The following is a 26,249-nucleotide window of genomic DNA, read 5'->3' as shown; positions in this document are numbered from 1 at the left end:
CAATATTCGGGCAGTTGACAACTGGCATGTATTTATGACATTGGACTGTCTTTGGGTCAGGTGATCATTACCTTTTGTAACTTTCCCTATTGGTTTCTGAGAAGCAACATCATTGGAGGAAGCCAAGATTGCTTAACAGCGGCGAGTGATTTGCTTAGCAACCATAGCAAAATGTCACAAAATGGGCTGCAACTCACTTTCTTCCCTGAATTCCCTATCAAAGCCATTGAAAGGAATTGCAGTCTATTTAATTTCAGGCTTCCCCATTGAGCACTTATAGTTGGGTGTTGTTGTTTTTTTGACTCTTGCAGATGTCTGCACAGTCTGTTCATAGAGAGTCCTGTTATCCATTGATCTTCCTCCTGAATTACAGGTTTACTAAGAACGCCGAGATCCTCTTCTACTTGCTGCACCTATTAAAGATGCTGAAAGGGATGTACGAAAAGTTGACTTACGAGACAGATCCCCTCAAGGCCCAGTTGCCCCTTCTGTTCAAGGGGCTTAAGGAGCAAATAATCTGCCTCTTAAAAAGGTGACAAGGGAGGGGAAGGATTCTGCCAGTAAGGAAACGTTAAACAGGGAGGTGGGCAAAATAATAGATGAGTTGTAGAAGACTAACGTTGCTCTCCTCTCGCCAGTGCTTTTGTGGTGGAGGTACAGCCTAAGATGCAAGTTCCCAATCAACATCCACTGGTGCTGAGAACCAACCACAAGTTCTCTGTCCGGGCCAGGTGAGGGGAATCCTTACTCCAACAATTGCCATTCCTGGGGACTGTTTTGGTCAGGAAACGGAACATTTTAGAAGGGCCCAGATCAAAGGTTGTGGGTCCCAGACATTTATAGTATTGTTGTTGTTGTTGTTATTGTTATTGTCATCTTAGGGAATTACTGTTGTTCATCTGTGCTCAGAAAAAGTAGCTTTCTCTCAGAACAGGGCTAGATTATTTAGTATAAATTTATGATTCAGGTCTATATAACCGCCAGTCTCATAAAGATGAGTCTGGGTGGCTTATAATTAAGACAAATTTAAAAAGACATTATAACAACTTTAAAAAACCCAATATAAAAGCACATAAAACATCCCATCATAGTAAATTCCTAAAGCGCATAGCTGAGGTAATTGTATCTAATGATCACACCAATGTAACGTTGTGCCAGCTCTGGCACATTCCCTGGTCCTCATGCCCATTGGCAAATCCATGTTTCCAGGGTTTTGGAAAGGCCAACAGGATCAGGGCCATTCTTGTCTCCAGATGCAGGATGTTCTAAGGGGCAGGCCCATGACAGAAAAGGATGTTTTCCCAGGCCTCATCAGGTGGAACTCCTTAATGGACAAAACCCACAACGTGTCTCTCCTGCTGGATCTGATGGGGAGGGTAGATGTAGCTTGGGAGAGGTAGTCTCAAATAAACTACCATATTTTTCGGAGTGTAAGACGCACCAAGGTTTTGAAGAGGCAATTTAAAAAAAAAAAAAAAAAAGGTTTTGCACTGTGCAAACCTCCCCAAAACAGCCAGTCTTTTGCGAAAACGGGCCCATTCCCCCCCCCAAAAAGGCATGAATAGCCTTTAGGGGGCTCGCAGAGTGCTCCTGGGGAGTGCCCCCCCCCAAAAAACGAGCAAAAAACAGTCCATTTTTTGTCAAAAAAAATGCATGCATAGCCGTTAAGAGGCTTATAGAGTACTCCTGGGGGCTGGGGGACAGAATTGAGCAAAAAAGCCCAATTTGTCACTCATTTCTGCCCTCCCCAGCCCCCAGGAGCTCTCTGAAAGCCTCCTACAGGCTCTGCACGGCCATTTTGGTGAAGGCTTTGGGAGGCAAAAAATGCTGTATTCACTGTGTAAGATGCACCCAGATTTTCACCCTCTTTTTTGAGGGAAAAGGGTGCGTCTTATACTCCGAAAAATAAGGTAGTCCCATGTCATGTAGGCTTTATATAGATCATTACTAGCATCTTCAGTTGAACCCGGAAGCAAACTGGCAGCCTTTCCAGCTCATGGACAAAAGATGCAACATGTTCAAATTGTATGGCATGTATAACTAACTGCCTGTGTGCTGGATTTTGAACCAGTTGAAGCTTCCAAATATCTGTGGTGGGAATTGAGAAGGATTGCATTTAATATTATAAGTTTTAACTGGAAAAACAGTAGCTTCCTCTTCTTAAATATTTTTTTAAAACTAAGCAGCAGCAAGCTTTTTGAAGAACAGTTACTGTTTCCAGCTCTCAAATACCCTTACGATCACAATTTTTTGGATTGAGATTTCTAATGCAGATTTAGATAGTAAAACAGAATGAATTTGCTCTACTCCATAAACCAGGGGTGTCCAAACTTGGCAACTTTAAGACTTGTGGACTTCAACTCCCAGAATTCCCCAGCCAGCTGGGGAATTCTGGGAGTTGAAGTCCACAAGTCTTAAAGTTGCCAAGTTTGGACACCCCTGCCATAAACCTTAGCACCAAGGTCAAGGAAAAGAGCCCTGGTAGTGCAGTGGTTAGAGTGCAGTACTGCAGGCTACTTCAGCTGACTGCCATTTAGCAGTTCAAATCCCACCAGGACGGCTATATTATTTGGTTATTTAGAAAAAATATACCAGAACACCTCAAGACAGTATTAATAAATAGGATGTTGCAGACACACTTTTGACTAGTAGGAAAGCATTTCATTTTTAAAATATAATTACCTGCCTCCGTCTTTTTTTTTTTGTACCACATGGATTTTAATTGGTTGCTATTCCCACGATTCAGACTACTGGTAAAATTGCTGGATCGAAACAACCCACTGGCGGTGAAGATTGACATTGACAGGTATGTTATTCTACTGAAACTCTAGCCTTTTATAAAAATGACCTGTTTGGTCAGGGTTAAAATAAGAAATATTTTTTTATAAAAGTCTAGAAACCCTAAATGAACTTTTTTGCCACACTTGGTCAGAAATGACAACAATTTTTGGATTTGTGAAAAGATTCAAGGGCGGGGTGAGGTTATGGGAAGAAGTGTTTGTGTAATATAAGTTGGCCAGAGTTGCCTTTTTTTGGGGAACTGGGCAACATATAAATTTAATAAATAAATACCAAAGAAATGGGAAAATGTTAATTTGCTTGTACTTGTTGCAAGGAAGATCTGGTGTTGCTTCTTTAAATGTTCTTTTGTTTTGTTTTGTTTTGTTTTTGCTCTTCTTTTTTCTTTTACATTTTGTATTTAGTTTCTTTCTATTCTTCTCTTTTTTCCCCCTAATTTCTGTTTGTGTTATTATTAAAACTCTTTAATAACAAGTATTTTTTTAAAATAAACCTCTAGGCCAGGTGTGTCTTTATCTGTGGCCCATGGGCCTCACACAGCCCTGGACAACTAGTAATGTGGCCCAACAAGATTGTAAACTTTTAATTTTATTTTGTGATTTATATGTGGCCCATGCAAGTTGGGTTGGACACTCGTGCCCTAGGCTTTGTAGATCTTAACTTTTACTAATGGACCTTGTAGCGTTGTGGTGGGAGGGGACTAGACATGTGGGAATTATCCATTGATTGATCTTCCTTGTTCTTATCTTTTTCAGGGATGCTACTGATTTGACCGGGTAAGAAATCGCTGAATAAAAGCAATGGGGAATAAGGAGCCTTTCCTATCTGGGAGGGTAGTGGATGGACCATGATTCTTAATCTGAAGGTTGTAAAGCTTTACTTATCTGGTTAATGGAGGAGGAGTTCATAGTGGAGCCCTTTTTAGAAAGAGATAAATGGGTTATTGATAGATGTGAGATTTGAAGAACTTCTTTCAGCTCTCAGGCCCATCTCCAATATCACCTACTTAGCAGAATTGAAAAGAAACTGAGATTGGAAAACTGCAATGGATACAGAGGAGGGGAGACTTTTGGAGAAGGCAGTAGTATGCCTGCCCTATTGAGTAATAAGCTCAGGAGTAGATAAGCTCTTATCTAGAAACTCACCTTGGTTCCCATCAAGTTCCCAGTCCGATTTCTTTATTGGATATTTTAAACATTGCACGGTGCTAAATGAGATGTTACAAATCAGACAGGCAGTTTCTGGGGCAATTGTGATGCTCAAGAATATCTCTAGATCCTTCATAAACTATGGGCAATTTTTGCACATAAAAAGATGGGTATCTACAGTTCAGTGTTTTGTTTGAGAGTGTGCTCAGTCAACGGGAAGAAAGGTTCCTTGGAATGGTAAGGAGCCTCCCCAGTTTGCCTTCTGGAAAATTAGTATTTGTGACACAGTCACATATTGACCGTGGCAACTGTTTTGTGAATGGCCATTACAGCTATTTTGGGAGAAAATTCACAACCTACTTTCATAATTCCAAATTTGACAACTGTTTAAAAAGTTTATTATGAATATGTTAATGCAAGACACTATCACTAAATACATACTTGCATAGCAAAGGAGATACCATGATCATGTTTTATATACCCGTATTTATTCGAGTATAACGCGCACACGTGTATAACGCGCACCCACTAATTTTCGATTAAAAATCGGTATAAAATTTTGTTTCACATCAAGCATTGTAAGGGTCTATTTATCTATTTCATTAACTTTTACTGAACCAATGCAAGTACTATTATTTTAGTATAATTCATTACATTTTGTTTATATGCTAAATGTATTATATCATTTTGTTTGCTGTCCTATATCTCACGGAATCTTTTAAAAAATGATTTCCTTTTGATTTTGTTGCATATGCAAAAAGAAATATTTTTGATTGAATACATGTATAGAATAGAAATTTGGAAAATGTCTAGCTTTTTAAAGCTTAGAAGGAAGATGGGTTATTAAGGAAATAGGTTATTAAGGAAAAAATCCCACTGACAATGTAGTGAAGCAGAGGCACATGGAGAAGAGAAAATATAACATCAGTATAATGGGGGGAAATTATCTTTTACCATAAGTTCTAAGAATCACTGTACCTGCTACTCCCAGTAAAATATCTGCGTGCATTTATGCTATAAGTAGAAATTCTGTTGCAATTGCCCCAATTGGTTCACATTTAAGGGAAATAGGACCCGTTCACAGGACCCGCCTCTCACCCTCTTCCTCCTGCCGACTGGAGGAAGAGGGTGAGAGGCGGGTCCTGTGAATGGCGGCAGCAGCGGCGGCAATAGTCGCAACTCAGCTGCCTGCCGCCTTTCCCCTCCTTTGTCTCCCAGCTGGGGCGGCCCGCCGCCGAGTTGCAACTATTGGCGCCGCTGCTGCCCGCCGTTCACAGGACCCGCCTCTCACCCTCTTCGCGGGTCCTGTGAACGGCGGCAGCAGCGGCGGCAATAGCTGGGAGACAAAGGAGGGGAAAGGTGGCAGGCAGCTGAGTTGCGACTATTGAGCACGGCGCGGCGCCGCCTGAGGCCGGGATCGAGGCTGCAGTCCGGAAATTTACAATTTACAATTCGCCTGCGCCCTCAAAACCCCAGCCCTCGTTTATAACATGCACCCACACTTTGATTCCTTTTTTTGGTACAAAATTTTGCGCGTTATACTCGAATAAATACGGGTAAATATAAATATATCAGTGGTGGGTTGCAGGCGGGCACCGTTCCGGTACTGTGCTCTGGAGGGCCCACCCGCCCGCCCGAACTCCTTTCCTGTATCTGAGTTTTTCGGTGTTACGCACACGGAGCGCACATTGCCTGCGCGACGCTCCACCGAGCGCTGCTTGGGGAATCCAAGCATGGGTTAACTTTGTCCATTAGCCTACAGACTGAGTTATGTAAATTGATGGCCACACCTCCTCTGACTGGGCTAGTTCAGTTTTTAAACTCGGTCTAGCCTAAAGAGATGCAAAAACTTTTCTCTCTAGGCTATTAGATAAAAGTAATCATCATTATTATTATTCAGCTTGGATTCCCTTGGACCTCCGTTGTGTGACAGATTCTGAGTCTCTTTCGCGGTAGTGTCAACATTTCCTGCATTTGGGTTCCATTTTGCTTATGGTTGCAATTGACTAGTTAGCGTTCCTAAAGCCTTTGGGGCCAGGGAACCTTTTATTGACTGCGTTACCGCCTACGGTGCTATTCACTGGGAAGGTTGGTTCGCCGCCTTCGTTTGCCTTGCCGTGGTTGGGGGTCGGTTCGCCACCCCGCGTTGCCACTTCATCCGCTACCTGCCATTCCCCTGGTCTCTTCCTTTGCAACACACGGAGTCTGGACGCCCCGTCGTCAGGTCGCTGGAGTCGCTGCCCTTACCTTTGGCATCACGTGCTGCCGGGAGCTGCAGCTGCGGTCGCTAGCTGCTTGCAAAGCTGTGCTTCTCCATGCTGTTGGTGGCCATTTTCTTAGCCAATTTGAATTTCCCACCGCCGGTGTAAATTGCGGTGGCCATTTTGGAGCCAATTTCATGCCGAAAACTAACCGTCTGGGTGCGGTTTTTCTACTTTCCGCCCACAGTGATGTAAAGTCGCCAGTCATCTTGCTCCACGAAGGTCGGTTCGCCACCATTCTGCTGGAGCACACGCTTGCTATCTTGTGGCCTCTGTTTCGATTGCGATCGGCATATGGCCTATCTTTGAACATGAGCTTGTGCCTTTTCAATTCTAATACTACCATGGCAGATCGTTCCACTACTGGGGGCAGCGCGGGGACTTCCACCTCCCCTCAGCTGTCCTCTGATGCCACTGGGGCCTCTTCCAGAGTGGGTAGGACCACCACCAGGGCCGCTAGCCACAGATCCTGCGCTCATCAGCGGCACCTGACAGGGCCACTAAGTGCACTAGTAAGACTAAGAATGGATCTAAGAATCCCACAACCCCCAGGCCGCCTCCCATCGTATTGCCTGAGGGACCTTCTACCTCCAGCTTAACTGGGATTTAAGTTGGTCCCCAGACCTCCCTATCCCTCAAGGCTTAACCACTGAAGGGCCTGAATCAGGTCTTTAGGGCCCTTCTGAATCCAGCCCAGGCCCAGTTCCTTTCCGTTGAGGGGCTTCGGCTACTTTTACTCCCACTGCCGCTGGCATTAGACCGGAGGACAATTCTGAATTTGACCTCTCTCCAGGGCTCAGGGACATGATTGCCACTGCCATTTCTAGGGGAGTAGATGCAGAATTGCAGCGTAGGAGTCAACGATCCAGAAACTTGATTTCTGCTAAAGATTTACCCACCTCTCAGGCTGATCCCCCTTCTCCCTTGCCTTCCATCTACAGTGAGGGCTCTGTTCTGGGGGAGGAAGGGGAAATTTTGGATCTAGAGTTATCAGATGATGAAGGCCTGGTCCAGGATAAAGGTCCCTTCTCGGGCCTCTTTAGGCTGGCCTTATTTAAATCCTTACTTTATAAGACCAAGGCCACTTCTAATTTGGGGGGAGCAACCACCCAAGCGAACACCGAAGTGGGGCTTGACCCCACAGAACACTTGTTCGCCGAACAGGTGCAGGAGCAGGAGGCTATTCTATCGTCCAAATTTTTTTGGGATGTGATCCAAAAACAATGGTCCCAGCCCACCGCAGTCACACCTCCTAGCAATGGTGACAGGAAGCTTTACGCTTCCACACCGGAATTAGACACCATCCTACAGTTTCCTACTGTCGATCCTCCGATAACGGCTTTGGCTTCCCCGGGCCTCATTCCATTCGAGATTTTGAAGGCTGAGGACCACAAAGCAGAGCTAGTTATTCGCAAAATGCACCAGGCGGTTGTCTGGGCGTTGCGTGCTGCTACGGCGGCCTCCTTTTTCAATAGAACTTCTTTAGTCTGGTTAAGACAGCTACAGGAGAGACTAGCCCCAGAGGATTTGCGCCTTCATCAGGATGTTGGCGGCATTAGAATTTTCCTCTGATGCCACGCTCAATGTGGCCAAGTTCACATCCTGAGCTGTGGCATCCAACATAGCTTCTCGTCGCCTCTTATGGCTACGCCATTGGCAGGCGGATGTTTGCTCTAAATGGCGCCTTGTTTCCACCCCCTTCAAGGGCGATTCCCTCTTTGGAGCGGTTTTAGACTCTATATTGATTGAGACGAGGGACAAGCGAAAGGTGCTTCCTTCGACTGCCAGGCACACGGATCGGCGGCAACAACCTTACCCTCAGTGGCAGCCTTTACATGTCGGGAGTTCGGGATACACTCCCCTTCCCTTTACCCCTCTATCTAACAGATCCGTCTCTCAGTCTCAGGACAGGTTTCAGGATAGAGCCAATACTAGGGACAGAGGTAGACACCACCAACAACAGACCCAGGCCTGGCGGCCCTTTCTTGACGCCAACAACCGGTCCTTTCGTAGGTACCAGTGACTCGCACGAGGTTGGCCCTATTGGCGGGTGTTTGGCTGCCTTTGCCCATCAATGGGAAGCCACAACCTCGGATGCCTGGGCTCTTCAGACCGTGAGGCTGGGCCTCACTCTAGAATTCCTGGCCATCCCCCCGATATGTTTCATCTGATGCCCGGTTCCCAGGTGCCAGGTAAAAAGACACCTGATGGAAACAGAAATTCAGCACCTCATTTCCATCAACGCCATAGAGCAAGTGCCACGAGGGCAGGAGGGTCTAGGATTTTACTCCATACTTTTCCTAGTTCCCAAGAACTCGGGGGGGATGGCGGGCCATCCGGGACTTAAAACGGCTCAATTTCTATCTAAAGTACCAAAAATTCAAAATGCAATCGCTCAATAGCATTCTAGCGCGCATTCACCAAGGCAATCTGCTTACCTCCATCGACATCAAAGAGGCATACCTGCACATGCTGATTCATCTGGCCCATCGAAGGTTCCTGCACTTCCAATTTGCAGGGCATCATTTCTAGTACTGGGCCCTGCCATTCGGCCTATCATTGGCCCCGCGAACCTTCACCAAATTGCTAGCAGTGATCGCAGCCTCGCTGAGGTCAGTTCCCGTAAGGGTCAATTGTTATCTAGACGACATCTTGGTCTTATCGCCTTCCTGGGACCAAGCTTGTCGCGACCTGTAGCTGACGATCGGCCCCTTACAATATCGTGGCTTTGTACTAAACTTCCCAAAGAGCCATCTGCACCCGACCATGTCCCTTCTACATCTCGGGACTATCATTGATTCAGAAATTTGTGTTGTGTCCCTCTCTCAGGAGAGGCAACAAAGTCTACAGTCCCTGGTGAGTCAAGTGTCCAATCAGAGGTCACCTTCCCTCGCAGTACTGTCCCAACTTCTAGGGAAGATGATATTTTGCATAGACATTGTCCCTTGGGCGAGGTTCTACGCACGACCACTCCAGTGGTTTCTCCTCCCCTTTCAGAGGACCCATACCAATCATTCTCAGACCAGGACTCATTTACCGACCAAGGTGTCTCTGTTGCTCCATTGGTGGATGTCATCCCGCATCCTCAAGGGATGCCTCTTCAAGGAACTGGAGCGGATCATAGTTGCAACAGATGCAAGCCAATTCGGGTGGGGAGCCCATGCCCTGGATTGAGTGGCACAGGGTGGTTGGACCTCCCCGGAGCTGCGGAACAGAATCAATTGGCTGGAGCTACGAGCTATCCATCTAGCCCTCCGCAGGTTTCAAGACCTGGTGACGTCCAACCATGTGTGTTGATACTCACTGACAATGTGGCCTCCAAGGCGCATGTCAGCCGCCAGGGGGGCATGCACTCCAAATCTCTGATGATGGAAGCAGAACATCTACACCACTGGGCAGAGAACCATCTGTTGGCAATCCGAGCGGAGCGTATATCGGGCACTGCAAACATCCAAGCGGATTGGTTGAGCAGGGCCATGGTGGATCAGAAGGAGTGGCGGTTACACCCAGCCGTGTTCCAAGAGCTTTCCCACTGCTTCCTTCAACTGCAGGTGGATTTGTTCACTCAACCCGGCAACACACACCTGCCGTGATTCTACACCAGGTTTCAGGTATCAGGGGCAGAAGGCACCGACGCCCTTTGCAGTCCTTAGCCAGAGGGCCTCCTTTAGGCCTTCCCGCCCCTACCAATTGTACTGCTCGTCATCCAGAAGGTTCTAGCGGAATGGGCAGAGGAACTACTGGTCGCACCGATGTGGCCGAGACGTCCCTGGTATGCCGACGTCATCCATCTGTCAATCTCACGCCCATGGAGGATCCCGGACGATCGTATATTCCTCTCACAAGGAGCTGTCATTCATCCGAACCCACAGCTACTACAATTAGCCGTGTGGCACATGAGCGGGCGATCCTGAGTCAACAGCATTTCTCTGACAGAGTCATTTCCACGATTCAGGCAGCTCGCTGCCCGTCGACAACCCGTATCTATGAAGCCACCTGGCGCGCCTTCTGCAGATGGTGTCGAGCTACAGATGCAGACCCAACCAAGGCAACCATACCGCAGGTATTGACTTCCTACAGATGGGCATGGACAAGGGGTTAATACCTAACACCCTCCGCCGCCAAATTGTGGCTTTATCTACCGTGATTGGTGGTGGGTGGGGCCACTCCCTGTTACAACACCCAGGGGTGCGGGCCTTCCTGAAAGGTGCATTAAACCTTAGCCCATCCATGGTCCATCGTTACCCCACCTGGGACCTTTCCCTGGTACTCAAGGCCCTCACAGCTGCTCCATTTGAGCCTATTTGGACCATCTCTCTCAGATTACTGACTCTTAAGACTATCTTTTTAATAGCCATCACGTCGGTTAGACGAGTGTTCGAGTTGGCAGCACTCTCCGTCCGGGACGACTTCTGCATCTTCCATCCGAACAGAGTCGTCTTACGTTTGGACCTAACGTTCCTTCCAAAAGTCAACTCGTGGTTCCACAGGTCACAGGAAATCATTGTCCTGGATTTCTGCCCACATCCATCTCATCCCCAGGAACGGCGCTGGTATCACCTCGATGTCTGTCGTTCACTTTGCCGCTATGTGCGGTACATTGCGTCATTCATTTCGTGTCTTTCCAACCAGCCACCATGGGGCAAAAGGCATCGTCTCACATTGTCGGCTACTGGTTGAAGGCGTGTATTGCCCTCACCTACGACTGTCAGTCCCAACCAGTTCCCAGTCGCATCACTCCCCATTCCACCAGAAGTGCTGCCACGACGGCAGCCTGGGCAACACAGGCCTCGGTAGAGGACATATGCAGGGCAGCGACCTGATCAACGCCCTCGCCCTTTATCCGCCATTACAAAGTGAATGTTTATGCCTCGGCTGAGGCGTCCTTTGGACGACGCATGCTACAAAGGGTAGTTTCCTCGGCTACTCCAAACCAGCCTCGCTCCCACCCCTAAAGTTTATTGCTTTGGCATGTCCCATGCTTGGATTCCCCAAGCAGCGCACAGGAGAACAACCGTTGACTTACCTGCATGGTCCTTCTCTGTGCGCTGCGAGGGGAATCCAAACCCGCTCTTGGCTTTGGCTGTTCTGGGCCTGGATTTACCTGTCTCAGAATACTTACCTGACTTGCCTTTCACTTCTGTACTACTTTTTGTATCTCTCAAATCGGCTGAACATTCGTGCAAAATTGAACTAGCCCAGTCAGAGGAGGCGTGCCCATCAATTTACATAACTCAGTCTCTAGGCTAATGGATAAAGTTAACCCATGCTTGGATTCCCCTCACAGCGCACTTAGAAGGACCGTTCAGGTAGTCAATGGTTGTTCTCTGGCCACCAAGAAATGGCATGTTTTGTGATTGATCCTTGTATTTTTATCTTCTCACTCTCTGTTTTTCATTTTGAAGGTTCCGGAAGTTTAATATTTTGACATCCAGCACCAAAACCTTGATGATGGACGAGCCCCAAAAGCAAGGACTCGTTTGTGATTTTAAATACATTGTATGTGAATATTGGATGATGTTTTGAATCTTTAGATATATGGGAAGGAGAAAGGATAGTTAGAACAAGAGGATCTGTTTTAATGCTAAAAGGGGGGACTGGAAATACAACATGAACCGCAATGGCATAGTGGTTAGAGCGCAGTTCTGCAGGCCACTTCTGACTGCCGGCTCACTGCAATTTGGCAGATCAAATCTCACCAGGCTCAAGGTTGACTCAGCCTTCCATGCTTCCGAGGTCGGTAAAATGAGGACACAGATTGTTGGGGGCAATAGGTTGACTCTGTAAACAGCTTAGAAAACCTCTCTAAGAGGGCTGTAAAAAGCACTATGAAGCGGTATATAAGTCTACGTGCTATTGGTTCCCCCCCCCGCCCCAAAAAGGAAACCTAGCCATTGCTAACAGAAACCTTTTTTTTGGGGGGGGGGGGGCATCCTGTTCTACTAAATTTTGGCAATAGCTAAGAAATTTGGTCTATATTTCTTGTACGCTATATCTAGTGGTTGTCCATTTGGGATGCATTTTTTTAAAAATTTCACATGCCTAAAAGATCACCACGTTTCTCCTTTTTATTCTTCCCCTTCCATGTTACTCCTGCAGATTTTAATTTTTTCCATAGTTGTGTTTTAGTTGGAGTTGTGGGAGATGAAAATGTGGTGAAAATCAGATTGTGTTTACTTGTATTTTTTTTAATGCCTCCCGTGAATCAGCTTTATTGGGTGAAAAAGTCGTGGGAGCTCAGGTGCTAAGCAGGGGTGGTGGGCTTCAAAGATTTTGCAAGGGTTTCTCTGCCTGATTGCTTGGTGGGCGTGGCCTAGTCGGCCTCCTGGACCATGGTGGGAAGGGGGCACTTTGACCTCCCTGGGCTTTTTTCAAGCCTCTGGGAGGGCAAAAACAGCCTCCCCAGGCTCCAGAGGCCCTTCCCGAACTTCCGCTAGGCCCGTTTTTCACCCTCCCAGAGCCTCCGTGCGCGCCCTGCAGTTACCTGCATCCAAAACGGGCCGCGTGGGGACTTCGGGGAGGGGCACAATGAAGTGGGTGGGGCCAGCCAGGAGTGGGATTTGGGGGTTCTCCAAACTGCACAGAATCTTAGCTAGAGATTCTCCGGAACCCCTGAGACCCCCCCAGCAGCCCATCCCTGGTACTAAGGCTGTAGCAGCTGAAGCTTGAGTGGGAACAAAGGAGAAAATTTGGCTCCTGCTGCTTCCAGACCTGCTGCAATTGATCTCAGATCCATGAGGGTCACTCTTAACCATCTAGGTCTGTGGTTCTCAGTCTTTTTTCACAACAGATCCCCTTTCAATGCAGGTAGTCCTTTTGACTTACGACCACAATTGAGCCCAAAATTTCTGCTGCTAAGTGAGACATTTGTTAAGTGAATTTTGTCCCATTTCACGATCTTTCTTGCCTCAATCGTTCAGTCAGTCACGGCAGATGATAAGTGAGTAACCCGGTTGTTAAGTGAATCTGGTTTCCCCATTGACTTTGCCGGTTGCCAAGCATCTGAATTTTGATCACACGATCATGGGGAATCTGCAATGGCCACAATTCACCTTTTTCAGTGCCGTTGTAACTTCCATGTGGTCGCTAAATGAACTGTTGTAAGCCGAGGACTACCTGTATCTTTTGTAGCCACGGACCATTGCCAGAGAGACCCAAGACTTAAGTCAAGATTTAAATCATAACATTTCTTCAAGCCTTCGCAAACTCCCTGTGATGACATCACACACACCCCAGGGATCCACGGATCACAGGTTGAGAACCACTGAATTGGGTCATAACAATGGGACTGAGTCAATGGCTGACTTGGCAGCTGCAGTTTGGAAGGAGGTGGTAACACAGTAGCTATTCCCTCCCTCTTGTGCTGATTTTCTAACTCAGGTCCTGTCAGGCACCCATCCAGGTTTGCTTGTTTTTAAAAGGAAAAAAGTGTTGGGCAAGGAGGAGCCCTTTGTCACCTGTAGTTCCAAGCCCCAAGGCAACCACCTGTCTTGCATCTACTGCTTCGGTCCCCTTGCCAAACACACAAAATGTATTAGAGCAGCGATGGCGAACCTTTTTTGGCTCGCGTGCCACAAGGGGGGAGAGCGCAGGGGGGTTGTGTGCGGGTGTGCCGCACCCATTATGCAATGCGCGACCCCCCAATACGCATGCGCGCACAACACGCGGCCCACCCCATTTTTACATGCTTTTTTCGCCCTCTCCAGGCTCCAGAGGCTTTATAGGAGCCTGGGGAGGGCGAAAAGAGCCTCCCCCGACCCCCCGGAGGCCCTCCGGAGGCTTCAGGGACCGTCCGGAGGCTTCCCTGAAGCCTTCGGAACGCTTAAAACCACCCTCCGAGCAAACTGGAAGTGACTTCTGGTTTGCTCGGAGGGTCGTTTTAAGCGCTCCGAAGGCATCAGGGAAGCCTCCGGACAGTCCCTGAAGCCTTCGGAACGCTTAAAACGACCCTCCGAACAAACTGGAAGTGACTTCCGATTTGCTCGGAGGGTCGTTTTAAGCACTCCGAAGGCATCAGGGAAGCCTCCGGACGGTCCCTGAAGCCTTCGGAACTCTTAAAACCACCCTCTGAACAAACAGGAAGTCACTTCCAGTTTGCTCGGAGGGTTGTTTTAAGCGTTCCGAAGGCTTCAGGGAAGCCTCCGGACGGTCCCTGAAGCCTCCGGAGGGCCTCGGGGGGGGGGGGGGAGGCTCTTTTTGCCCTCCCCAGGCTCCTATGGAGCCTGGGAGGGCAAAAAATGGTTTTTAAAAAGGTGAACTCAGTTGGCCAGTTCGCCATCACTGTATTAGAGAGTTCAGGTGGCTAAAATTTTGACCTATTATTTACCTAGTCATTAAAAATCTAGTGTTTAACTTTTTCAGGAAGTACGTTGTTCCAGTGTTTGGTACTGTAGCAGCAAAATGGCATTGCCCATCAAAACCCAAATAATCTACATCCCCTTTTCTAAAAAGATGTTAAAATAATGAATGCTCTGATAAAATTGTTGGGTGTCAGGAGCATAAAACAACCGCAGAGAACATTTGTTTTCTCAGTTGCATAAATTAATGGTGCTATGCTTCAGCCTTTTATTTAAATAATCTTTTAAAACCAACTTGAACACTCAATATGCAAGAGAAGAAGTTGAGGAGAAGCTGAAATTGGTGAGAAAAAAAAACAATTGGGAAGACATGCTTCTGATCTCACACCAGCTTTCCGCTATTCATTAAAGTACAGACTTCTTTTCCAGACATTTATGTTGGTCTGTAAGAAAGACCCCATTACTTCAAAAGTTGCATTAAAATGTCCAGCATCAACGATTCATTTATTTTAAAGCAGAGGCATGGTTTTTTTTTCAAGCTTTCATGGAAGACTAAAAAGATTAGCATGCTTTAATGAACAACAGAGAGGTTTTGCTGTGCTTGCACAAGATGTCCAGTATTTTTTCAGAATTATTTTCTAAGGGGCTACAGTCATTAAAACTTAGTTTTGTTTTATAATAGGTTCTTTTGTTTGTACAGCGGAATAGGATGATAAGTATTTCTTTGAAAAGATAACCTGCTGAAGTGATATATTTGGAAGGCAATAGGTTGGAGAAAACTTTCAGCAATACAATGATTTGGTTTGATCTGATCTGATCTTTGTTCCCTTTCAGCCTCGTTAATAAAATTTTTCTCTCCTCTCTCTTCTCTCCGAGGAAGACAGTGAAAGAACAGAAAATCACTGGTGCAGGGAAAGGCAACAAAGGGATTAGTGAGGTGAGATTTCAGTTAAATAGCCATAGGTTTGGACTTAATAATCAATACCTGGAAGCTGTGTTATCTCATTCCCAGCAAATGTGAAGAACGTGCTTCTTAGGGTGGTAGATACATGTTCAAAAATTGAGAAATAGATCTCAAATTACAAATGAGGAATAATTGCAAATTACAGTACTTCCTTAATCTTTGGCTTACACTTCTGTTTCATGGATGTACAATTTTTTTCCACAAAAGTAGTTTCCTTAAAATGATATAAGTGGAACTAATATTAGAAATAAAATGAAAACAGAAAATTATTGGTATGAAAAGATAACGTTGGGATCGCTGAAATGCCACCCCGAGAACCCATCAGAGAAAGTAAATAAGCAAGGGCAACAATGGAAAGGAGAGGGGATGAGGAGGGAAAAGAAGAAAGGGTACAGTAGAGAAAGTAAGGGTGGGAAATTAAGAGTAGGAGAGAGGATAAGAAAGAGGAGGAGGAGAGGGGAAAGAGAGGGGAAGAAGAAAGAAGGAAGGAGAGGAGAGGAGGAAGGAAGAAAGTAGAGAAGGGAAGTTAAGAAGATGGAAGGAGAAAGGTGTTGCAAAAGAAGATGGAGGCACGGGGTGGCAAGAAAGTGACCCAAACTGAATTATATACTGTATATGAGTGTAAAAATTAATATAGAGACTATGATGAATAGACAAATGTTAAATAGCAATTATAAGAATGTATATCTAAGAATGAATTTGAAAGGGAAAAATAAAAAAAAAACTTTTTACAAAAAAAAGTAAAGTTTCCTTCAAGTCAGGCCCTACTCCTGGTGTCCTCATGGATGTGTTCATGCAGTTTTCTCGGAAGAGGCATTGCTTTCTTCCAGGTTGATCTTCAACCCTCCCAATGTGTCCTAAGCCCTGGAAGGCCCTTATCCAGATATAAACCCAAATATAAAAGAAGTCTATCCCAGCTTCTTTTGTTGTTTCAATGGGGTTCTGATTTGCTGCAGGAGATTTTATTTGCTACTAGTTGATAACCCGGGACCAGGATTGCAGGGATTGCCATTGCTAAGCAACGGCATTGCCCTTTTATGGCCTCTTTGCTTGGAGATGGAAGTTCTGCTCCTAATTGCCATTGTAAGGTGAGGAATCCCTTCACCGATCGCTTTCTTTTCTTTGAATGTATAAACAAAACCAACTTGTCAGCCACTAAAGGGAACATATCTCTTACAAAAGGGGCACTTGTAAGCTAGTGCTGCAGTAAAACCTGAAAGCATGGCACGCAATAGCCTCATGAGCTCTGATCAGCCTCTGTTCATTTTCTCCTGGGGTTTGGGTGATAGGGATCGTTGTCCGTCACTGAAGAATTGCACGTTATAACTTTCACCCTGGACTACTCCTATCAAGATATCACCTGCGAGCTACAGGTAAACAGAATCTTCTGATTCCATTAAATTTAGGAGGGGGGCAGCTTTATTATTATTTATTTTTTTTCCTTTTATTTATTAAACATGAAACTCAGTCAACTGAACATTTAAAGTTGTGTCACAAATACCATTGACTGGTGCTAATTTTTATCATTATTATTTACTTTATTCATTAAACATGAAACTCAAGTCAACTGAAAATTCAAAAATGCGTCATAAATACCATTGACTGGTATCAACCAGGTACCTTCTTAAAATATACGATATTCTGAGTACCGTAGGTTTTTTGCAGTTCCGCTGGTGTTATTGCAGGAAGCTGCAATTTATTGATGTATTTTGTAAAATTCTTGGACATGGTATCAAGTGCCTCAATGACAATGGGTATCACTGTTACATGTTTCATCCATAATCGCATAGTTTCGATGCCCAGGTTGCAATATTTTGTTATTTTTCCCAGTTCTTTTTCTTTGACTCTGGCGTCTCCTGTTCCCGCAATATCAATAAATTGTACATTTCAGTTGTTTTTTATTATTTATTTATTATTGTTGTTGTTGTTATTATTTCATATTGGCATTATGGCATCAGGGAAACTTAGACTGAATTTGGGGAGATCCTGGTTAACTAGATCAGGGGTCTCCAACCGTGGCAACTTATAGACTTGTGGACTTCAACTCCCAGAGTTGCTCAGCCAGCTGGCTGAGGAATTCTGGGAGTTAAAGTCCACAAGTCTTAAAGATGCCAAGGTTGGAGACCCCTGAACTAGATTCTCCTCTGATCTGTTTCTGGTCAGTGGTGGCATAAGATACATCCCTTCTCTCTGTGGTTATAAAACCAAAAGACTCAATATTTGTTGTTTCTTATGAGATGGGCAGCTATATAGAATTGATGTATAAACAAACAATATCGCCTATTTTCTATACGAGTCTAAATTTCTAGACTTTTCTTAATATGAAGGAGAAATCAAAATATGTTACTAACTCTCGAAATAACTATCATCTTTCTGCCTTGCCACTACACTGTCCCTCCCCAAGAACTACCTGAGAATGGCTATAATCCATTGTGGTTGGAATTGTGTCTGCACATCTTGCTTTTATGTCACTGAATGGACCTACAAATACAGCAATAAGTCCTTTGTAGAGTTCAATGCCCTGGAGTACCTTTGTGGTGTGTTTGCATCATTTCCCTCTTGTCTAACCTTTTTTCATCATCAGACATCCACCTTGCCAGTGGTGATCGTTTCCAATGCCAACCAGATTGCCAGCGCTTGGGCTTCCATTTTATGGTTTATTATGCTCAGCAGAGATACTAAGGTAAGAATCTGTTTTCTTACAGCTGTTTCTCAGAAGTGGGCATGATCTCTCTACTGTAAACCAAACTTCTTCTACCCAGATTGGCCACAATAAATGATACATTTAACCTCTCCAACGTCTGAGTTTAAAGCAACCCTCCCTAAAATGATGTTCCCCCAGGCATGTAAGAGAAAGGTCTCATCATGGCTGAGGACAGAGAACTTTCTAGTGCAAACTAATAAGAAAAGGTGTTCTGACCTAGGCTTCCTGATACAGTAAAAAGCGCATGCTTAGTTCCCAAAACCCTCTTTTTGCTTCAAAGGCTGTGAATTATGTTCATTCACAGACCGTAATGAGTCCCGTATAGTTGTAAAGAGTCCTACAGTAGGCTGCCAAAGTCTTTCGGGATAAGGCTGATAAGCACCCACCTTTATCTTCCTTGAAATGCTGCCAATGCCAAATTGGCAATTAGCTTGGCAAGGCCACACGGAGCAAAGAGTCAAAACAGCTTCAGAAGGTAAACTGACCAGCATTAAGCAAGTTGCTTCCTGCAAAGGCTCACGTGCTTTGCTCCTCCTTTATGTCCTATGAGATGGGCCAATCACTTCCAAGTCTTACTCCCGAGTCATCCCTTCTATCTTAACTGTCTTTGCCTTCTGGAAGCTCTGGGAACAGGGGGAGCCTGTTCCTCTGCCTTGCTGCTGTATGACTCTGGAGACTCCGGAGGCAGCACATAATTCCCAGATGGCCCTGGCCCCCTCTCTGCCTCCGACGCAGACCCCTCGTTTGAGCCTTCCCCAGACTCCAGGACTGGCCCATGTTCCTCCCAACCGCCTCGCTGTCCGACTCTGCTGCCAGCTCCTCAGGCCGTCAGCGGACCACAACAAAAGGTTGCAGAATGCTAATCTGTCCTCCCAGTTTCCTTGGGCGGCCCAAGGGGATGAATTACATATGTCTCTAAATCTGTTCCTCGTAGATATCCCTTTGCATGAGGAGGGGGGGGGCATATTTAAAATAAAATCAAGTATCTGATTAATGCTTTTTTCTTCCCCCTTCCTAGAACCAACTGTTTTTCTCCAAACCACCAGCTGCCACCTGGGCCCAGCTTTCTGTTGTATTGTCCTGGCAGTTCTCAGCAGTTAGTGAGCAAGGCCTGGATAACCATCAACTCAACATGCTGGGAGAAAAACTCTGTGGTAAGAATGGGAGGTTTTGTCCCTATGCAGACGAAGCGGGGATTCCATTGATATGGACAGGTCTGGGTTTAAAGTCCTGCCCAGGCATATTCTGTCTCTTGTTTTTTCAGCAGAGACGTTTAGGCAAAATTGGGCATTTATAAATTGGGCATTTAGGAGCTGGGAATGTAGAATCAGAATTGATTCATTGGAGGGCTGTGCTTTATTTTTTCCATTCGGCTTCCCAGCAGTTTTCCACTGATTCTCCTTGTGAGACAAGAATAGCCCTGTTGAAAGAAATAAGGGTGTCAGGGTTCCAAATAGCATCCAAAAGTAAATCAGAGTCCAAGGCAAAGCATTGCTCAAAGTTCCAATTTATTAAGAGAGCCATTTGGCACATCTGGGAAAACCCGAATCTGAAAGCTCTCCGGTTTTCCCCATCTAGTTGAAAGTTCAAGATCTTGCCCCCCACACCCACAAGTCCATCACATGGTCCAATCTTCCACTGCCATGCTTGCAGTCCCACCCATCCAGTTCCTGTCAGGTGCAGAGGTGCAGAGACAAAGGATGACTTTGGCTTTCTAAAAGGAATTTTGTTATGGCTACATAGCATCTAATTCAGTACAATCCCCACTCCCATTTTCCCACAATAGTAAAAGGCATAGTAGAATAATAGAAAGTGTGGCGGGCCAAAGATCCAAGAGAAATATGGCTGCAGGCCTGACAAAGGGTTCTGCTCGGGTTCACATCCTTATCAAGGCAGTGATGTGGTTTTTCTCCTTACTTTCTCCTTCCCATCAAAGGGCCAGGCGTGAACTCAAAGAGTACCATCACATGGGATCGGTTTTCAAAGGTAAGGAATTGTCCTCGAAAAAAGCTCCTTCGGGGTGTCTGCTGTCCACCTGCCAGCATCCTCGTTTAGCTGCCCTCTGTTTTCTTTCCCCTCCAGGAACCGACTGGAAGCTCCCCAGAGGACAATAATTTCAGCTTCTGGACCTGGATTGATGGGATCCTACTCCTGATTCAAGAGCATCTCCTTCAGCTCTGGAACAAGAAGTAAAGATTGGGGAGAAACAAAAAGTGATAAAAACGAGGACCACTTGATTATTGCTAGCCTTTGGGGGAAGTGCCAAATCATGCCCAGGTAGTCCTCAACTTGCAACAGTTTGTTTAGTGACCGTTCCGAGTTACAGCGGCACTGAAAAAAAGTGACATGACCATTTTTCATGCGTACAGCTATCGCCATGGTCACAGGATCAACATTTGAATGCTTGGCAGGTGACTCATATTTATGACGGCTGCAGTGTCCCAGGGCCAGGTGATGCCCTTTTGCGACCTTCTGACAAGCAAATGGGGAAGCCAGGTTCACTTAACAGCCGTGTTAACTAACTTAACAATTGCGGTGATTCGCTAAACAATGGTGGCAAGAAAGGTCGTAAGATGGGACTGTTTCACTCGGCAACAGAAATTTCGGGCTCAATCGTGGTTGTAAATTGAGGACTACCTGTATTCCTTAGGGAGACAGTCCCAAATATCGGGGTGGTAGCAGCATCTCTCCTGGATTTGGGAAGAGAATTTCATAACCTTATCTTGGAAGCTGGGGATACAGCTTTTTCCCATAATGTTTGGCATCATGTTGTCCTACACCACTGTTGTTTTTTTTCAATCTTGGTAACTTTAAGACATGGGGACTCCATCTCCCAGATTCCCCAGGCAATATGCTGGCTTGGGACTTGTGGGAGTTGAAGTCCACCTATTTTAAAGTTGCCAATTATTTTTTTAAAAAAATAACCTGTCCTAGACCTTGAAGTCTGTAGAGATTCTCAGTCATCCAGGTGATGGTTATCCCAAAGGTGCTTTTTCAGGAGGCAACTGGACTTCCTTGGGTTGTTGTTGTTTTTTTAAACCTTTTGAAGACATTTCACATGTCATCCAAGAAGCTTCTTCAGCTCTGACAGAAGAGTGGTATCAGGTGCTAAGTGTCCTAGACCAGTGGTCGGCAAGCCGTGGCTCACGAGCCACAAGCGGCTCTTTACACATTTTAATGCGGCTCTTCTGTGTGCCGGATTATTATCCTCCCTAATCATTGTGGGTCGAAAAGAAAAAAGGGAAAGGGGCGCTTGTTTTGAAGCGCCCGCTCCCCTCCCTCCTCTCGGGCACTTCAAAACAAGCGCCCCTTTCCCTTTTTTCTTTTCGACCCACAATGATTAGGGAGGATCCTAAAGTCAGGCGGGGACCCGCCCCCTCCCAGCAAAAATCTAACCGGGGAGCCGGGCAGTAGCAAATTAGCCAATCATGCGAGGAAAGCGAGGTCTGACCGGGTGGGCAGCGAAACTCCAGGGCTCTCTGTTCTAATTCCCCGTGAAAACTGTTGCCTCTGAAGCGTTTGCTCTACTGTTTGAACCTTTAAGCGTCCCTTTCCCTGAAGTCGGGTGGGGACGAGAAGCGAGGAGGCAGAAAAAGAAACGGAGCCTTTTTCTGCCTCCTCGCTTCTCGTCCCCGCCCGACTTCAGGATCCTCCCTAATCATTGTGGGTTGAAAAGAAAAAAGGGAAAGGGACGCTTAAAGGTTCAAACAGTAGAGCAAACACTTCAGAGGCAACAGTTTTCACGGGGAATTAGAGCAGAGAGCCCTGGAGTTTCGCTGCCCACCCGGTCAGACCTCGCTTTCCTCGCATGATTGGCTAATTTGCTACTGCCCGGCTCCCCGGTTAGATTTTTGCTGGGGGGGGAGCTCCTTGGCCTCCGTCTCTTTTTCTCCCTCCTCGCTTCTTGGGGCTCCACCAATGGGGGAGCAAGGCCCAGCACCAGGCTTTGGGCTAACACAGGGGTCTGCAAAGTTGGCTGTTTTAAGACTGGTGGACTTCAATTCTCAGAATTCTGGGAATTGAAGTCCACCAGTCTTAAGAGCCAATTTTGCAGATCCCTGGGCTAATATGATTGATGTCCTTGGTGGACTTCAATTCTCAGAATTCTGGGAGTTGAAGTCCACAAGTCTTCAAGCTGTCAGGTTTGAAGACCCCTGGGTTTTTTTTTTTTCTAAAGGGTTAGGGGTGCAAGGATCTTGTAACTTGACAGCTTTAAGACTTGCGTGCTTCAAATGCCAGAGTTTATTGAAACTAAAAACAGTGTACCATCCTATGTATTTTCGGTTTTAAAAATGTGGCTCTCAAAATAAATTTCAATCGTGGTTTTGGTGAGATTTGGCTCAGTTGAAAAAAAAGGTTGCCCACCACTGTCCTAGACCTTAGCTGAGATTGCAGAAGCCAGGAAAAGAGCACAGTGTTTAGGGGCTTTTTTGCCTGGGACAGCCATTTACTAACCCGTGACTCTGCCTGCAGGAACCAGGGTTTGAAAAGGTACAGTGAGGAAGAGGTGAAACCAAAGCTGTTGGAAAGCAAAGGAAAACGAGGGGCTTCTCCTGATCTGTTTCTTTCCCATTCCCAAATTTGACTAGACTCATCATGGGATTTGTGAGCCGCAAATATGAACAGCGTTTGCTGAAAAGGAAAAGAGCTGGCACCTTCCTGATACGTTTTAGTGAGAGTATCCCCAGTGGCGGCATCACCTTTACCTGGGTAGACTTTAACAATGAGGGTGAGTTTTTGGATTCCTATCTTACTTTTTAATCATCCCCAGTGATGCCTTAGAAAATGGCTTATCCCAGCTTATTAAACTTTGGCATGATAATAGACCAGGATAATAGACCAGGAAGAACAGCAAAGATGATTAGGGAACTGGAGGTTGAAACATATTGCAGAAATTAGGTATGTCTAGTCTAATGAAGAGAAGGACTAAGGGGTGACATGATAGCAGACTTCCAACGTTTGAGGGGCTTTCACAGAGAAGAGGAGATTGGCCTTTTCTCCAAAGGACCTCAAGGCAAGACAAGAAGTAACAGATGGAAACTTACCAAAGAAAGGTTCAACATAGAACTAAGGAGAAGTTTCCTGAAGGTGAAAACGAGTGGACCAGCTTGCTTTCAGAGTTCTCCATCAATGGAGGTTTTTAAAAAGAGATTAGACAGCTATTTGTCAGGAATGGTGTAGGATCTCTGCTTGAGCAGAAGGTTGTACTAGAAGACCTTCAAGGTCCCTTCCAACTCTATTATTCTGTCTTCTGAATCCCCCGCTCTTCTCATCAAGCGCATTGCCCTCCCAGATTCAAATTTCTGGATGATCACCGAGAACCCAATTTTTGCAGGTGCTCCCGAGTTCCATTCAGTTGAGCCCTACACCAGGAAAGAGCTGGACTTCCTTTCACTGCCTGATATCATCCGAGATTACCAACTCCTGGCGAAAGAGGTCATTCCAGAGAATCCACTCCTCTACCTGTATCCTGACATACCAAGGGATGAAGCTTTTGGTTCTTACTACAAAGAATGCCAGAAAGGTATTAGTGGCTACCAGTTTTTCCTTGGGCATTCTCTACTGCAGGGGTGGCAAACAAGTTCGACAAAAAGAGCCAAAATTTTAAACTGTGAGAGTCAGAGAGCCACACCATGTGCTCCCTTTTGGCGCTAAACCCAGAAGTACGGTCTTGCCCCGCCCCTGGCGACGCGACGACGCTTGCCTGTGCTCCACCAGCTTGGCTGGGAACGGAGACGTTTCCTCAGCGGAGCGGAGCGCCTGAAAGGGACGCAGGCTCAGCCTGCCAGGCTGCCACCACTCCACTGAAGACATTGCTGAGCAGAGAAACGTCTCTGTTCCCAGCCGAGCTGGTGGAGCGCAGGCAAGCGTCGTCGTGTCGCCAGGGGCGGGGCAAGACCGTACTTCCGGGTTTAGCGCCGAAAGGGAGCGCGCGATCCGGGTTTAGCGCCGAAAGGGACAAAATCCAAACTTGGCAAAGAGCCACAGTATACAAAATAATGATAAGAGGCAAAGAGCCGCATTCATTTTGGCCGGGAGCCGCATGCGGCTCGAGAGCCGCGTGTTCGCCACCCCTGCTCTACTGGGACTTTTATTTATACCCTGCAATTTGGCTGAACTGCATTTTTTCCCATGGATGAGTTCCGATGTATTCTGATATTTCCAGAATTGCTGTATGGATGTTGACATCTAGTAAATGTAATTGTTTGGATAGGGAAGGTTTAAAGTGCATTTTGTCAGAGGGACAATGATGTTGATTATGTTGACACCTTACAGAGCAACCTAAACTGTTCCAGGGGTTTTTACAGTTTAAAGGCAGCAAAGACGGATGATGCCTCAGGTATACAAGTGATGCTCTTGGCATGGCAAAGAAATCTTCAATTAGTAAACATGGGATCTTTCTTTGTCATGCAGATCTCAGCAATTGGAGCAAAAGATTAGGGCTTCCCCTTTCCGTGCATCATTTCCACCAGAGTTCTTCTGAAATATTCATGCTGTTCTGAATAAAATTATAGTGCAAACATTTATCTCCATAGTAAGGATGTTTGTTTGTTTGTATCCTGCATTTATTTATTTTACAACAAACTTAAGGCAAGCAAACATGTCCCAGCACACCTTCCTATTTCCCCCACAACAGCCACCCTGTGAGTTGGATTGGGCTGAGATAGAGAGTGACTGACCCAAAGTCACTCAGTTGGCTTTCATGGCTAAGGCAGGACTTGAACTCTCAGTCTCCTTGTTTTCAACCTCATGCCTTAACCACCAAGGAAACTGTGAAGGAAACTCTGTTAAATCTGGTGCAGGGATTGGAAAGTATTGGTAGTGTTGCTGCTTCTCCATCCTTCATACTTCTTCTTTTTTTCCAGCAAGCACAACGGAACAAAGAAAATACTTGAACCGTCGCCTGATCAGAGTCTCTACGTGAGCAATGCCATCTTCTCCTTTCTTTGCTTCTTCAGGCCGTTGGTTGTAATTGTCGCATGCATCACTCCCAAACTCTCTTCCGTTCACTTGCATTCAACATTCTGCTGCAATCCCACTTCTCATGGGCTCTGTACAATAGATAAGAGAGGCTGAGCTAACGTGGGAATCCTGTTTCATCTCACTGGATGAAAGGCCTCGACTTGGGTCCGGAGTAATGCAAGCAGACAGTGCTTCTCATTGAGTTGCCTCCTTTCTTCTTTGACACCCTTCTAACCCCACCCCCACCCGGCAAGCTTTTGAGACTAGATGAAAGAATGGCCAGGAAAGGGAAGTTCAGAGAGCAAATAGGACTTTTGTTTATGGAACTCCTTGCTGAAGTTACAGTATATGTCCTGCTCAGCATTTGGGTTGTGTTCTTCCCTGGTTTAATCCCTTAATCCAGAGGCCAGCTAGCTGGACACCTTTGGAATAGACCAGGTAAGCTCCCCATCAAGCATTGCTGCCTGTGCCTTCCACTCAGGGAGGTGCTGTCACTAAGTCTTTTTATGCAAATCAGTTGATGTGGGGGGGCACCTGAATGCAGGTTTAAAAAATGGGAGAGAGAAAGTCTGAGCTGATTGTCTAAGTCTTTAAAGAGATTTTAAGTTCAACTGAATTTCTCTAGCAAGAGAATTCCCTAACTTTGGTGTCATGGCAAAGAAGATACTGTCGTCCTCCCCCTGCCCCCCCATCTCAATTATGGATGCTACTGAAGGTGGTAGAATGCTTCTTTTTTCCTTTTTCCTCTAATTCATCTAGGCAACCAGCAGAGACTCAGACGCCAAATGTACCAGTAAATGAACTACTCCCTATAAGCACTGAGTTGGTAGCTGATGGGCCGCAAAATCCTGAGTATACAGAGGATAACTTTCTGCTTGTCAAGGAAGGTAAATAATATGTATCTGGGCCCTCTTAAATTGGGCAGTTGTTGTCCCAGAAGTAATCCTTTTGAGACTGTGTCCCAGAGGAGCTGTTTTTGGAAGGATTTATATTCCTTGCAGACAGCTGGTCATTAACGACTCAACGACTCTCTAAAAGAATGCAAATGACAAGCTCTTTGCAAGGAATATAAATCCTTCCATTCCCCACCATCCAGTCAGAACTGAAGAAGCT

The 26,249-nt window shown here is 45.9% G+C and overlaps 1 protein-coding gene across 1 annotated transcript in view; it reads left to right on the top strand.

Moving 5' to 3' along the window:
- STAT2 (signal transducer and activator of transcription 2) overlaps positions 1-26,249 on the top strand; it is a 44,938-nt gene that overhangs the window by 17,357 nt on the left and 1,332 nt on the right. Inside the window, exons 9-23 of the mRNA XM_081934579.1 lie at positions 374-532; positions 639-731; positions 2,747-2,806; positions 3,555-3,575; positions 11,614-11,707; positions 15,386-15,442; positions 16,759-16,842; positions 18,054-18,152; positions 19,192-19,327; positions 20,110-20,159; positions 20,256-20,362; positions 22,763-22,902; positions 23,509-23,697; positions 25,040-25,094; positions 25,896-26,023. Coding sequence (XP_081790705.1) covers positions 374-532; positions 639-731; positions 2,747-2,806; positions 3,555-3,575; positions 11,614-11,707; positions 15,386-15,442; positions 16,759-16,842; positions 18,054-18,152; positions 19,192-19,327; positions 20,110-20,159; positions 20,256-20,362; positions 22,763-22,902; positions 23,509-23,697; positions 25,040-25,094; positions 25,896-26,023 — 1,472 coding nt within the window. The remainder of the gene's footprint in view (positions 1-373; positions 533-638; positions 732-2,746; positions 2,807-3,554; positions 3,576-11,613; positions 11,708-15,385; positions 15,443-16,758; positions 16,843-18,053; positions 18,153-19,191; positions 19,328-20,109; positions 20,160-20,255; positions 20,363-22,762; positions 22,903-23,508; positions 23,698-25,039; positions 25,095-25,895; positions 26,024-26,249) is intronic.

The sequence above is a fragment of the Natrix helvetica genome (assembly GCF_964273705.1).
Source record: "Natrix helvetica genome assembly, chromosome: 1".
NCBI lineage: Eukaryota > Metazoa > Chordata > Lepidosauria > Squamata > Natricidae > Natrix > Natrix helvetica.
This window is presented reverse-complemented; position numbering and strand designations above follow the sequence as displayed.